A 16,582-nucleotide genomic window follows, 5' to 3' on the forward strand; every position below is an offset into this window, starting at 1 on the left:
AATATATTAGCATTGTAGAGAACAGCCTAGGAGACTAGGAGCTTCAGTGTTGCTCTTTTGGGTGCTGGCACCACCAAATTATGTCAAAAATGCACCAAAATGAATGAAACATCAAAATTACTCTAAGAGCCATAGCATTCGTATCTGAGTGTGTGTGTGTGAGAGTCTTACATCCAATTCACATTCAAAGAGTGTGTCATCCAGCAGGGTGACTGTGCAGTGCATGACCCGGGCTCGGCGGGGGGCTTTAGGGGCCTTTGGTTCTTCTCCGGCTGCCTTCGCCTCCTCTTTTGCTCCCTCTCCCTCTCCCTCGCCAGCTTCTGCTGCGGCGGCTGCTTCCTCAGGCTTGGGCTCCTCTGCCTCTTTCTCTTCTTCTTTCTCACGCTCCTTCTCTTTCTCTCCTTCCTCCTTTTTGGCCTTGTTTTTCTTTTTCTTCTCCTTCTTGTCTTTTTGCTCAGTTTTTTCCTTCTTTGCTGTCTTCTGTTTCTTTTCCAGTTTGTCCTTCTTCTCTTTCTTTCCCCCTTTCTCCCCCCTCCCTCCCTCCCCCTCTGCTTTGTCTTTCTGGTCCACTATGACCTGCACAACAGACAAAAAATGTGCCTGATGCATAGTTCGCATTCACTAGACTGTAAAACATTTTTGATGCAAGTACCTTCAGAAATCCTAAGAGGTCAATATCCACTGCCATAGTTTCCACAGAATTACGCAAATGTTCCACACAGATGTTAAAAAACCTAAAATAAAATACTGGGAAAAGAATCATGTGCATGGATGACACCCTAAATGTATCCAAACTGCCAAGCTGCCATGAACAATTACACTCAATCCTCCACAAGGTGTGGTCACATTGACACTGTGCCACATGTGATCAAACCCAATATATTTAACTTTAATTGGCAATAACAGTTCTTCTCAGATCTTCAGCTCCTAGCCTCCACACTACAGGAGAGCAGAATAAATATTCACTGAATTAATAATTAAATACCAGTCACAAAGAAAAACAGGCTAACCGGGGTGACTATGGTTAGCAAAGCTGAGGGGCCTCTCAAGCACGGCAAAGGGGCAGTCCTGCCTTATAGCGTAGCTTGCCGAGAGAACAGAGCAGAGTAATACAGTGCATAGCTTACCAAAGCATGCAAACTACGCAAATTATCTCACACAAATGACACCATACTATCTGTCACAGTAACTTCTGTTTTTTGCTTGCTTTAACAATTACAACTGTTGTTTTTACTTGTTATAACAGCAGTAACAATTTCCCAGATGTATTGCTCATGCTCAATTATCCTTTCAATGACACTGAGACTCTCCCAGTGCTTGCTTATAGTGTATTGTAAATGAAAAAGCTGAATCAGTATCACAACACATGTGCTCTGAAACTGCTCAAAAGCTGGAATATAAATAGCATCAAACTAAACTGGAAATATGCCAAACTGAGTGAAAGGAGAGTCTAGCACAGCTCCACTGACATTTATTATGTCCCAATAGGAAACAGAAGTAATCCAAAACTCACACAATATTAAGCACAGGAAATTAACTGGAATCAAGCAGCATCTGAATTTCAAATTCTGTTGGTTTGTAATACTAATGATCACAGAAAAATTTTCATAAAAAAACAAAACAAAACATTTTTTTTTTAAAGTTTATTTTTAAAAAGGTTATTTAAAAGCATGTCTCTGATTTAATTAATTTGCTGGCACAATTATATATGGAGCATTCAGCGTAGTTGAGGCCTAGAAGTTGAGGTCATTTTTAAATGATTCTGAGAAACAAGCCCATCATTTTCACCACTGTTACACGTGACATGACGCTTAGTCATCCCTGTTAACTCAGTGACTGCAAAACTCTGCCAGACCTACCTTCTTGATTCAATACTTATTCTACTGTTTATTGTTTATATTGTTATTATTGTGGTGTCCGTTGTCGGCCAGAGGAGGATGCGCCCACCCCCCCCCCCGCCCACCCCTTTGAGTGTTGGCTCCTCTCAAGGTTTCTTCCTCGTGCTCTAGGGAGTTGTTCCTTGCCACTGTCGCCCTTGGCTTCTCACTGGCTGCTTGGACTTGGACATTTGTAAAGCTGCTTTGTGATGATGGCTGTTGTAAAAAGCGCTATATAAATACATTTGACCATGACTTTGACTTACTTTGAAAGCAAGGTGCAAACTCTTTATCAGTAATTGGCTTTGTGGAAATTACAGCAGAGGACAGCTTTCCCCTTCACAACAAGACAGGAGTTCTCAGGCTGGTATGGTCATAAGCTGCTTTCCCCTTTCACTGAAATCAATTTCCCATCAGCACTCAGCTACAATTAGTCATGTCTGTGCTAAATGCCAAGGCTAGGTATCCCCTGCTTTTGACAGTGTGGTGGAGGAGGCTGTGGGTTTTGTTTCCAAGACTTGCACTGTAATGATGTAATGATTACCAGGCTCCAGTATGTCCACCTGAAATTTCCACAGACCTTTAATGTCATGTTCTACAATCATCTCTCTCAAGAATTACTAACATCTTATGTATTCATATTTCTAATATAATACCATCTTTACTGGATCCGGACCTAAATTCCTCTAAAACTACTGTTAACAGTGTCTGTATGTAAAAAACGCTGTGCAAATAAAAAGCAAATTTGAAACATATGCCTCGTTTTCATCCATAGAGTATTTAAAAAAACATCAAAAGGTCTGCACCAAGCCTTACAACAGTTTGCTTGTATACAGTCCGGAGTGAAATATGTAATGTGACATCACCTGTGTCTATCTGCCCAAACCTGAAACCCCAAATTAAAATCTTGTTGCATTTTTTGAGTACCATTATAAACATGACTACCCTTTTAATCTGGGGCTTTACTAAACCGCCACATTTCACCCAGATAATTGCAATTAGCTTAGTATATGCGGAACTGCTCCTCTCCTTCTCTCCTTCTCCTCTCCCTCTCACCTGGTTCTCAGCACTGCTGATGGAGTGTAGGTCTAGTGCTGTGTCACCCTCGATACGTAGCTCGGGTTCGGGGTCTGCAATGGGGGCTTTAGGGTCGTCCTGGCCCTCCTTGGCCGGCCCCCTCTCCGCGTCAGCCCCTTCCTCCTCCGAGCACTGGGAGCGGCGCTTCAAGAAGGAGGAGAAGAGGCGAGAGAGGCCACGGCCAGCTGAGGTGCGCTGACGTTGTTTTAGCTGCTGCTGTACCTCCGAGCCTCCAGGTGGTGAGCCAGAAAGTTCGTCTAGCCGGGCTTCAGAGGGTCCAGGCTCCTGAACTCCAGTCTCCTCCTCTTCCTGCTGCTGCTCACGTACCTGCTGCTTCTGCACACTCTCTGCCTCATCTGTTGTCATGGTAGCCACTGTGGACAAAGGAGGAGCATGGATTCATAAGGCAAGGAATGAAGAACAACTCTGAATAAAAAACAAACAAACTCATGCTTTGCCGTGTCATAGACATGGCAGTGAAAGTCTGCTCTTATGGTGTAAACTGAGGTCTTTAATGATGACCAAATAAATATCACAAAGACAAGACCACAATGAGTTGAAATGGAGACTAGTACACAAACCTAACAATAGTTAAAATATATAACTGTAAACCTAATTAACATATTTAACATATATGTGATCCTGTGCCTTGAGGCTGCCATGCAATAACCTAGTAGGCTGTACAGTGTTGATGACACCACATCCAGGTCATGCCTCCTGTCTGGTCATGCTTTCCCCCACCCTCATGTTAAAAGTAGAACAAAACTGCAAATAAAAGTACAAACATAAAGAGGACAGAAAAGGCAAAAAGTATCACAAAAAGTGCCAAAAGTGAAATGCAATGAAAAAGTTGCAAAGAAAGAAAACTGTCACAATACCTGTTTTGTTAGCAATTCTAAATATTCAGTCACTGTTGGTTTGTGATACTGTCCTTATACTGTTACCACTAAAGAGCTCAATTTTACCACACCTCATTTACCATTGTATAGTATTGTGCTGGGACTTGAGTTGGGTTATAGGCCTTACTGGGGGTGGGGGAGAAGGGCTGTTTAAAAGCTGTTTACTAGTGGGCAAATTATGCATGAGGATTTGGACTGCAGGGACAAGACAACCACTTGATGAAAGTGTCCTATACAGATACACCCACAAGATGAAAGCAGGCAGAGTGCTTTTATCCAACACTACTTTTTCAAGTGGGATTAATAGGATGAACTGCCTGTGCTAAATGTAACATGACAAAAACATATTCTCTTTAGATATTCATACAGCCGTAGTAATTTCTGTCTTCCTGTCAACTTCCCTACTAAAGTTTTAATTAATGAACTGGTGATCACATTATCAGAAGATGAACTAAATAAGTACAGGCCTAAAGCACACACACCCACACATGTACACACACACACACACACACACACACACACACACACACACACACAAATACACGCATGCGGATGTGTTGTGTGTTACACCTGAGGTGTTACATCAGCCTCATGAACGAGGCTTGTGTGTAGAGTAAGCACTTGATCCAACTGCAGTTCCTACACTTACACAGTATTGCATTATCAGTATGCATCTTAAAGGAGGCCATTCCTGCCTCTGACCAGGACTGTCCAGGATTGCTAGGGCAACCATGAACTGATTAAAGAGGTCGGTGTCATTTCTTAATAAATTTAATAAATAGATTTCTTAATAAAGTGGGTCAGAGTGACTCAATAAGCAATAGATTCATGGAGATTAATTGGTTCAGGCCAAACATTTAGGAAATTAACACCTTCTTCAGTCATTCGTAGATATGTTCTGGAGAATACAAGGGAATGTCCCTTTGAAATGTACTAGAGAATATATGGGAATGTCCCTTTAAAATTCTTTTTGCTCAGTAGTACATCTAACATTACTGAGGTTTGTATGCTGAGATATCTAACAGAATGAAAGGGCAAATAAAATACAGTGTAAGGTCTATTTAGTTCTATTTTAAATAAGGTGCTGTCTAATGTAATGAATACATCATATCCCTTCACCCCCCAAACCTCTGAGCTCCTAGTGTATGTACAGCACTGTCTACCTTAGGCTTTGCCATGACATGATACCATTTTGATGTGTAAGGCAAGAATATTTGTACGCTTTTTTAATGTTACTGCAACAAAATTCCCCTCAATATATATATTATTGATATATTGATATATTGATTGATATATATAATACCTATACAGGATGATATTGAAATAGGCCTATCTATCAAACAAACTTTATATTTCACTGTGTGGACCACATAAAAACTGAAGACCACCCTACAATAATCAGTGAATTCTTACACACAAATACATACACAGCCATGCAGACACACACACAAGAGTAACAAAGGCCTAATTTGAAGTAGAATTTTGCTTAGCTGCTCCAATGCAAAGAGCCACGCTTTGAGAGTTCAAGCTCAGCACCTCCAGGTCTGCATAAACCTTGCACGAGTGAAGTAAAAACTAAAAGACATCTTCGAATGCATGCTTTCTCTCTGCACACAAATTACTCCCTCACCTACTCACATGATTTCTCATCCAACTTTCTCTCTCCATTAGCATTCATGGTTTTCTTTGATGCTTCTTGATTGATGTTGATACATGCATGTAAATATGCTTATTATAGTACTCCCTTAAAACAACTTATTCTCCCTTAAAGCAACTTATTCTCCCTTAAAGCACCTTGCTCGACTGAAAGACAAAATAAACCCTCCTAAACCATCCTCAACATAATCCTCTTTATCAACACAAAATACAAACAAGCATCCAAATGATTTCAGCTGAACCATCATTCACATAAACTCGTGGCTTTGCACACAGATACACATGCTCCCCCTCACCCCCCTACACCATTAGCATAATAATGCTAAGGGTCACTAATTACCACATTCATTATGTGGGTCTCAGCATTAGAGCAGTCTGTTCTGGGCTGAAGCACAGAGCGCTGAATAGAGCCGTTTCGGGGAGACCTGCTGCCAATTCAGCCATTTTAACCTCACTCACACCGCACACACTCTTGAAGATAACAAGAACACCTCAGACAGGGCTTGAGAACTTTGAGAGACAGTATTTGCCAACAGCTTTAGAAAAAGTGTTTGGCAACACACCCAAAGTGTGCTGACCTTCTGGCACATAACAATACAGAAAAGTGAATGATTCAGCCTCCTCTTTCCTCATGTTGGCACTGTTCACACACGGGGACCCAAACTTCACACAGGCATGTGGGGACAAAAAGATTGCTCAATCCTACTGTCCCATCATCAACAATGGCCAGTTTTAGTACTGTGCATATTATTATAGCCCATCAATGATTCAATTAACTCACGTGCAGTTCCATCTCATTTAAGCTGTGAGGACCCACAAAAGTAACACTGTTTTCCTTTGATCAGTGCCCAGGGCAGTGCAAACTGAGCAGCACTGGAACCACAGCCTGATCACCAACCACTGATCAGTCAGGATCAATGAGGAGTTTACAGGCTCTGTCAGGACATTAATATCCTGCAACATGAAAGCTGTCTGAATGCATTTGTGTCTCCTCACATCTGCATGGCCTCCATTAATTACACTGGCTCAGAAGGGCACTGCGGGTGGTGGCTACGTGGAATGGCTCCAGGTCCTCAGTGCAACTACAGTGATGAAGGAGCTTGGCTTTGTCTCTATTAACAGTCTGGGGAAAAGGAATTAGTGACCAAAGGAATCAGTGCATTATACACTTCCCGTGTGGTCTCTCAAAACAACAAAACAAAACAGCGTAATCAGAGAGATACGTCACTGAGCAAGTGATGGGCTTTAGGACAGGAAGACACGAGGCAGAGAAAGGTAAAATCCATATTCCTCTCCATCCCCCTCTCTCTCTGGTCCAGCAGTATTCTGTCCTATTAATCCGCTGCTCCACCTCTATCTCACAGGCAGGCAGACACACACACACACACACACACACACACACACTCCTCGATGAAACTCGTACACAGACATAGAACACACACACTAGGACTAATGGATCAGTATTTTGTGGAGCCACCACTTGGCAGCTGTCTTTCAGCACAATCTTTTAATGTTGATTCTGAGCAAGAAATGAGGGGTGAGGTGGAAGTGTTGGGGGAGGATGTGGGGTGGAGGTTGGGGTGGAGGTTAGGGAGCAGAGGTGGGGGTGGGGTCAATCACCATGGTAAATTCTCTAAACATGGTTTATATTACTTTACTGACAATGTTTGCATGAAACATCCCACAGCTTTATGGGCAAATGCTACATGCCTTAAATACTGTTCAATTTTAATTTCAAACAAAAATAGCAGCAGGTTAAATCAATGCTGCAATAACCTCACAGCATAGCCTACTGCATGGCATACACTTAGCATACCCTACTGCACCATATCAACAAAGCATAGCCTGCTCGAGATGAACAACATCTAAAAAATATTCTACTGGGAAAGGCATAGTGTGGCTTCACTTGAGATATTAAGCAGCAGAAACCCACACCAACAAGAAAAACTGCTCATCTTTTGGCATAAATTCCACCACTTTAGATGTGATGCCTAGGTCTACAACTTTAGGGCTGTTACTGGTGTACTTCTGGATGGTGTACTTATGAGTGTCATATTAGTTTAGTAGTGTTATAAGAATTTGCTTCCCCTACAAGCTATGTTAGTTTTACGAAGCAAGAAGGTCTGACTTGGTCTGTGTAAGAATGTAAAAAAAAAAACAAGCTGTCAGACTGATGTTTAATTTCATAGCAAAATTTGTCTTATATACTTTCCATAACTGATCGGCTCTTCAGCCAAATATATAGTCTGATAGCAAATTTAGGCTGAAATTCAACTATAGTCAATCAGTCCTCCCATCCGTACCCACAAATGATAAAAAAATGTAAAAAAAATCAATGAACATACAAAAGCACTAACTCACAGACATACCTAAAGTCTAAGATACCATTATGCCCCAGTTACCACTTAATTCCAATATTGCACCATGAAAATGCTTACACCAATTTACACATATATAAGTGGCATGTACTGCCAAACACGCAACATCCCATAACACCTTTAACACACATACACTATATTGTTCACTACACTCTGCAAGAAAACATCATCAGCACTTATCACAAATCTCTCATTCTCTCATATAAAAGTGACTAAACTTCAATTAAATAATGCAGTATTAGACTCACTAACAAGTGAGTAGAAAGGATGTTGTTTCAGGGTTGAAGTCACTATAACCCAGTTGAAGCGTCATGTTTATAGCGCTGGGTATGAACACACGGAACTGGCATATACTGAGGTACATTTCCTCCAAGAAGTGAACAGACTATATGAGTGCCTTCCCCACTCATGTACTATAGCTGTGTACAAATAGCATCTGACTGCATCACACTGTATAAGCTGATCTTTAAAAGCAGTTCTAGTCTGTAGGCTACTCCAGAACCAAGCATAGTTAATGATGCTCAGTTCCACCATGGCCATGTCCCTCTGAGCTTTAAATATACACAGGCTACGGTGAAATCCACACACTTCCAGTGATTTCTTCCCAGACTCTTGCAGACCACAGAAATGAGAATTGGTGGCTTATGATTTACTTCCTGAACCATAAAATACAGTATATTCCTAGAAACAACAAGATTTTCTTGTGGAGTAATATTTACTAATGTGAGAAGTCCAGTATATAGTTCAAAATCCATCTTTAGTGTGACTTTGGTATCCTCTTACCTGAGCAAAGTTATAAATAAATTATGTTTAATCAAAGTTAGTTCTAAATAAGCATAAACGTTAATACAATAACTATCTTTTTGTGTATATTTTACAACAGGTTATACACATTATTGGAACCTCACATGCAAACATCAGCGATATTGCGGGTGCGCTTTTTAAGACACACACATACACAAAACACACGGTCAGATAATGTGGCACAGAGACGGAGTCGACTGCAGTAAAACAGGCTCACTTTAATTGCACACGGGTATCCAAAGACGTAGTCAAAACGGGCTGGTAGTGGAGATGGGTTGTATTTATGCTGTCCTTGTTTCCTGTTTTTTCTTCTTTCACATAAGAGATTATCAAGATGAATGGACCACGATATAAGCTCCTCAAGAGGCTTAGAATCATCTTGGCAGGCTAGTTCTGTAACTAGATCTGCATTCAGGCCTTGCCTAAAAGCGGCAGTTAAGGCAACATCATTCCACTTGCTACTCGCAGCAAGAGTACGAAATTCCAGTGCATCACCTGCAGCAGCATGTGAACCTTGCTTCAAGTTAAACAGTATCTCCCCACTTGCCTTGTGCTCCAAAGGGTGATCAAATATGGCCCGAAATGGACTAATGAAGAGATCACAGTCTCACCACCTTTGGTCCATACCGCACTGGCCCAATCTAGAGCCCTCCCGCTTAGGAGGGATGTGATTAATGAAATGCGAACAGAGTAGGTTCGGGGAAGCTGATGTGCAGAACACAGTGAACACTGCAGCAAAAATACCCTACAGCCAGATGGGTTTCCGCTGTACTTGTCTGGCAGAGCCAGATGAAAGGAAGAAATGTTAGTGGTAATTTGACGAAGCATGACAGTGTTTGGAGCTCTCAACTCGTTGGAGGTTAAAGATGCCAAGCGGTGGGTGAGTTCCGTTACAGAAGGAATCAAAGCTGCAAGTTGCTGTGTCTGTAGGGAGAGTTCATCCACCATGTTGCTCGGAGATTCCAGATGCTGGTGATGCTGGTTCAACAACTGGCCCTGAGCTGCCAAAGTGTCTGGTATTATCCAGTACCTGCTGATTCCATGTGAAGGTGAAGTCTTCTGTCAGTTAATGTGGCACAGAGACGGAGTCAACTGCAGTAAAACAGGCTCACGTTAATTGAACACGGGTATCCAAAGACGTAGTCAAAACAGGTAGAGTTCAAAAACCAAAACACAGTAGTATCATCCAAAACCAGTACAGGGGCAGACAAGAGAGCAAAATCCAGAGAAACAGGCAAAAAGTCAAAATATCCAAGAAGACAGAGTAGAATGAGTAGATACAATGGCTCGGAACTGAAAGGCTAGGCAAACGAGACTTTGAAATGATTGAATGAATGGTATGGGCTTATATAGGGAAAACGAGAGACAATTTGCTATTACAAATCAGGTGACTGGGAATGAACAAGAGGTTTATTGGTACTGTAGTCAATAGAGTATTGTATATCTGACATGGAAGAAAACCATGCGCTCAATCAGTATGCTACTGTTAGCTTATTTCAGAAAAGGGGAATTGTTGATAAATAACAGAACTACTATTCAAGTGTGCACACAGACACACAAAACAACCCCACTTTCGCTGAGAAAGATATAAAGGGAAGTAAAGTAAATATATACAGCAACTTATGATGTATTAAAGACTTGGCAAATGTTCTTACAGAACAGAATTTCTTTTATGAGCTTAAGATTTTGAGTCAAGACTCAAGTCTTCTGCCATAAACTTTGGCGGGCTACCAATCATTCTTCCCGTCAAAGGTGTTCTATCTATAGTCCTGATAAATCATCAACAAATCAGAGGTCTGGTAAATATAAGGCTACTATAAAATCTCATAAAAATATAATTACAAATATATTTAGAAAGGTACATATATAAGCAGGGTTAAATTTTAAATAAGTGAGTCGCACATATGAACAATAAGGTATACACACAATAGCGTGACAAAGAGCCTTCCTAAGGGCTGGTAGCATCTAAAGAATAGCATTTCATTATTGGCCAGAAAACATTTTATATACTGTAATGAATGAAAAATGAAAACACAGAAGATGTAACTTTAGTTTATTACATTAGTTTATTACTTTAGCTTACTGCAGCTATAACTTTGCCATAATGGTGAAAAACAACCTGCCGAGTGATCTCAGTTAATTAGAACAAATCCAGCAAAAATAAATTACAGCACACATAAATGACAAAGAAATGCAACTATTAAATAGCCAGGATAAACATAAATTCCCAGCTGAAGAATATGTGAATATCTGGAGTCAAAATAAGAGTAGTAACAGTGGATGAACCTTTTATTAGTTTGGTGTGCAGTTATAATAAATAAATCTTCAAACAGCCTTAGTAGAATGTGCTTCAAAGTGCTTGCACAGCTGATGAAAGACCTCTATCAAAATGTCATTTTTCCTACATCTGCATCATAAACTACAGCCAGCTACTGTTACTTAGAGAAATCTTCTTCAGATAGATAACTACACAAAGAAAAAACACATTTTCATTCTCTATTAACAGATAATAGTCACAACATTTGTGTTAGAAACTATAATTGGTTAATAGTAGTAGTTAATATTTACAATTGTGTGTTTTTCACATATTTTGATATAGCACCAATTAAAATCTCAGTTTATCTTAAAGGTTGTCTATCATGAAAAACTGATTATCCCTTGCTTTATTGAAATACCTTTGAATAATATGTAAATATCATTAGTTTCAAAACACACCGTTCACTCCCCTGGTCCATCCAGTCCATATATGGAATCTAAGATGCAGAAACAGCCCATTTTGACTCATTGTTTCTGTGATGTCAGGAGAACAACATAATTTACATATCTTAACTTATTCAGTCTACAGCAATTTAGCCTCATCCACTTACAAAGGGGACATTTCAGCTCCACCCACTTACAGAGGTGACAGATTAGCTCCACACACTTAAAGTTTAACCTTACACTGCAGTTCTCAGGCGTGTTTCAGGCATGTTTCAGAATGCATTTTGAATGAGGCACAATACAAGGCAGAACAGAAATCTGTCTTAAAGCCACAGTAACAGAAACAGCCTGTTTAAGGCATAAAGTGAGGTTGGAAAATGGTCATGTAAAATTTATTTTTACAAAAAGAATTATTTTGGGATTGGAACATAAAGTCACACAAATGTTGCAAGTGGACATCAAGGAAAAATACAAAATAAAAGAAAAATGAAGGACATGGGCCCTTTAACATGAAATACAGTTTGCTTGTATTTTATTGTGTTCTGAAATTCTCTGCAGTCAAAAAGATTAAGATTCTTTATTTGGCCTTTCATACAAAAGTGCCTAGGAAATCTTACTCAATCTACTCTGCCAGCAATATGAACCAGGGCACATTCACCACAAGTAATACACAGCAAGGACAACAACAATGTAGACCAGATAACCAATATAAGGCTACAAAAAGTGCAAGAACATTGTAAGGCCTTTAAATCAAGTTCAAGACATTTAAATACAGTAGAGAAGAGATAGAGCAACTCTGTTTTCTTTAGGGAGTAGTAGTATATGCTACAGTTATCAAATTGCAAAGCTGACTTTGTCTCTGCACCTTTTCTTCATAGGTTAACAGTAATTTACCAACTTTGTTGCCAAATGTAATATGGTATTTCTTTCTTTAGTTCTTAAAGTCAACTAAACTTAGTTTGCCTCCTACCCTCTGTACACCAGCATGTGTCACAGTGAGTATTGCAAACATTGTGCATCTAAGAAGAAGAGTGCATTTCCATAAGGCCAACCTTTTGTTTGTTTGTTTGTTTATCTGTGTAAGTCTGTAATCACTACTGAAAACCTGTTTTCAGGGTCTGTTGATGCAACAGCTCTTTTTGTTAACTTTAGCATTATCTGTATCTTGCTCATTTGTCTTATGTTTACAATTCTGTTTTCACTGTATACTGTACTTTTAAAAGCCATGACCGTATTTTCACTCTGAACCATACTTAAAGTAACAGCTGGACTTTTACATTTTACAGACTCTGTTCTCTTGAAAATGTACAATGTTACAAAATACTACGGTCAAGGTTATTTTGGGGCCAATTTTGTAAAGGTATGATCTTGTTTGCAGAAATCTTTATTTTTGGACAATGATAAAAAGTCTATGTGCAGGTTATTTAAAACCCTCCTCCATCCAATTGTGGTTGTTATTTAAGATGTTTTGTCAGGATGAGTCATAATGCCACCTTTGCATAGTCAGCAGTCATAAGAGAGTGCTGCATGTGTGGTATATATCAAGACATTTATATATGCTATAGACTATAGAAAGAAAGTTAAAAAAGAGAGTGTTTGTGTGTGTTGATGGGAAGAGAGAGAAAGAAAGAAGGAGGGAAGAGGTTGAGATCTGATTGGATGTTCCTGGAACAAAGACAGGCCAACCCCCTGCCATCCTTTACACAAACACACACACACACGCACACGCACACGCGCTCACACTGGAACAAGATATCAATGCTTCTACAGCCACATATAGTCTCATACACCAATTATCAGTTTAAATGTGTAAAACAAGAACTCTCTCACTGATGTATTGGATCACTGGCATTTAACCACCCCACTGTGCACTCACACACCATTATAACATACCACCATAACTACACACACACAGCTACAACAAAGTCATAAAGCAATAAAGCGAGGCAATGGATGAACGAAGAATATAAAGCAAGTGAAGTGTACAATGAGTGTGTGAGGCTGTGTGGGGTGTAACTTGGTGCAGAAAGTGATCTTAAAGCTGGAAAGCATCTTTAAAATGAATTGGTGCTGTGTGGGATTAGAGAGGAACTCTCTGTCTCTCTTAGTATGTGTGGATGTGCTGATGCACAGACAGGGCAGGCAGCAGAATATGTTTATTAGCCACACCTCGTCTTTCCCTCTGCCCCTTTACTTCCCTCCATGTTCCATTCACTCTCTGTCACTTGCTCTACATCCTCTTCTCCCTTTCTTCCTCCTTTGATCTTCTACATGGTGGGCAATGGGGCAGGGACTAGGGGAAATGTGCCCCAGAAAAATCATGCCTGACCTAAATTTGGCAGAACCGAGGGATGCCCCATAGCAAACAGATGTGTTAGAAGATGACAGGATAAGAGGGAATTGGTAAACTACTGCTGATGAACGATAAAAAATGGAAGTTATGCAAAACGATAATAATGTATATAAACTCTATAAAGTTAGCTAAAATAAAAACATAAATGGAGTCCCAGAAAAAAAAGGTTACTCCTAATATGATAATTCTAGATGCAGGTATTCTGTCAACAACAAACCATCTAAGGTAAATAATCCTGAATGGGATGCACATGTAAAAGACACCAACTGAAAATATTATTTTGATTAACAAAGGACTTCTTCTGAGATGGAGCAATGTTAGTGTCCCACGGGCTCTGGTGCATGTACATACATGCAAACACACCCAGACTCAGGAGGCTGTAGAGAGGGAAATCAAACCAATCAATGAGCCCATCCACAAAACACCTGATATCCGATGAAATACCATGGAGGAAAGAAATATCCCAACCATTTTGGTAGTGCTAAAAAATAGGTAATCCTGAAGGGCGTTGACTTTGGTTTAAAGCAGTAATATAAAAGAAAATGTAAGTCAGTGGGATATAAAGCAGGCCTTCCACAGGAAAAACAAACATCAAGAGATGGCTGAATATGCTGGCTGTTTATATTTTGACATGTACAATGGTATCCACTCACACACAGACACGAGTGTGCATACACAGAACAGGCAGAGGTGAAAACCCCATTTTTCAATGTTGTTTATCAAGTCATGGCTTTAAAAGAATCAGTGCTGCAAATTATGTAAAGATATTTTAACACCTTTTGAGCCATTATTGATAAAATGTGGTTCTGTAAGACCCCATTATATACAACCTATTATTATCTCCAATGCTCTAACACAACCACTCCAACTTACATGCATTCTCACTCTCTTCCTCTCATACACATATGCCTGAAGCTTATTTTATAAAGATAAATGTAAGCCAAGTGTGAGTGGGTGTACTAGACTAGAGGTGTCTAGTAAGACTGGTGGTCCCAGCATTTCACTCCAACACTGGAATGTCTGATGACAACACTCCCGTTATTTTTTTCTTTCTCTCCGCATGACAAAGACTTAACACATTTATCAAAAAATAAATTTTTAAAAAGCAGAAGAGTCTGGCTCTATGTTACATCTTATAGTTATGAGCTAGTCAGAGTGAGAGAAACACAGCTCTTACTACTGGATAGTAATAAATATTTTCCAATAACTCAGCACCCTCCACAGTGCTTGTGATATACAGTAAACCTTCAGCTGCACTGTGATCGAGCAAAGAGACCTAACACCAACCATACATCACATAGGACGACACAAATGGATGTCCTTTTAGAGAAACATACTCCTGGGGATCATGAGACTGGAAACTTGTGTAGTAATCACTGCTCTTCCCACCATAAATACCCCATATCCAACCACAGACCAAGGGTATTAACATTTCATGGAACTCGTAAAAAAGCCAACAGTCAAGAAAATGGATACGAGAAAGCAAACACCATAGAAATTATAATTAGATGAAATGATCCAAACTATTAAGGATACATATCTAGTTAACTTCTACCAGGTGAGAAATACCCGTATCACAATAACGCGTACATCGACGGCAAGATGATCCGGACACATCCGGATTAAGCGGAGATTTTAAATAAACAGGCGGAGTGGTGCAGGCGAGTGTTTATGACAGGGTTCAACCTTTCATAACACATTCCATTTTTTATTATATTATGGCCACATATTTCTTCTTCTTTCTGCACACAAATACATTCAACGTTAGTTATATATTTACTAGCTACTAATGTATTTACGGACGTCAAACCACTTACTTAATTCTAGCTATATGTATATTGCCAACTCCGAGAAGCCTACTAAGCAACATGAACGCACATCTTTGTTTTCCCAACAAAACACTGAACAATCATCCAAACACCTATCAGACAACCATAACTTTAAAATATTTCATCTCCAGCAATTAGTTTTTCACAAAGATTTGAGAAATTAATTTATTCCCTACATAGCGGACGAGCAGGTGCGTAAATGCAATGTCTGAAAATGGCGCCGAATGTGAAAAAAATGTCAACAGATTTCCTTCCTCACGAGCATCGCATCACACAATACATAAACCAGCACGAAGGTGTAGTGCTTGCGGGCGCACTTACCTTTTCTTTTAATTCATCAATAAGTGAGAAACAATTCAAAGAAAAAAAATGTTTTTACATTTGCTTTTCCGTTCTAAATGATTCAGAGTAGAAAACCCATGTGTAAAATTCCTATCTTTTAATGGTGTTTAGGTTCTAGTAAAAAGGGGGAGCTACGTATGCAATGAGGTAAGCGTATTCGTGTTAACCACCAATGGGAGACTCGCAGAGCCAGAAATCATCCAATCACAGCCATCAGTACGGCACTGGCTGCCTGGCGCTATGCTGCAGCAGCTTCGTAACCAAGGATACATAAACGTGTTTAATTGGATACGTTTTATAATCTGTGTATTTTACATTATTTATTTCGGTACATTGTCCCAACGAATTGACTTGCTTTCGTTGCAAAGCAAAAATAGTCACGCAATTGAAGTAACACTGTAGTAAACATACACCTAGATTAATAAAGTTATACTCAGGATTATTTAGCCATTTCATTCATCTTTTTACATATATAGGCTATTTCTTGATGGAAAATGCAATATTTACAGAATAAAAATATAGGAACCTTACTCGGTGTATTACGTTGTATGATATCACTTATTGTTAAACGTATTTATCGCAAACATTTTATATGTTTTGGTGGTGTACACAAAGATTACGCTATGAGTGGTTCTATAAGGTTAGGTGGGTTCGTTTGCTCCCTCCC

At 39.6% G+C, this 16,582-nt stretch overlaps 1 protein-coding gene across 14 annotated transcripts in view; it reads right to left on the reverse strand.

Moving 5' to 3' along the window:
• Positions 1-16,022, reverse strand: part of epb41a (erythrocyte membrane protein band 4.1a) — a 55,346-nt gene extending 39,324 nt beyond the window's left edge. For all 14 annotated transcript variants that reach the window (XM_081716251.1, XM_081716259.1, XM_081716252.1 and 11 more), the window contains exons 1-3: positions 15,895-16,022; positions 2,934-3,328; positions 172-576 (exon numbers count right to left, since the gene is read on the reverse strand). In XM_081716251.1, the coding sequence (XP_081572377.1) occupies positions 172-576; positions 2,934-3,320 (792 nt within the window). In that variant the 5' untranslated portion in view covers positions 3,321-3,328; positions 15,895-16,022. The remainder of the gene's footprint in view (positions 1-171; positions 577-2,933; positions 3,329-15,894) is intronic.
• Positions 16,023-16,582: the final 560 nt, after the last annotated feature.

This window comes from Electrophorus electricus, chromosome 6 (assembly GCF_041902795.1).
Source record: "Electrophorus electricus isolate QZ-2024a chromosome 6, ASM4190279v1, whole genome shotgun sequence".
NCBI classification, from domain to species: Eukaryota; Metazoa; Chordata; class Actinopteri; order Gymnotiformes; family Gymnotidae; genus Electrophorus; species Electrophorus electricus.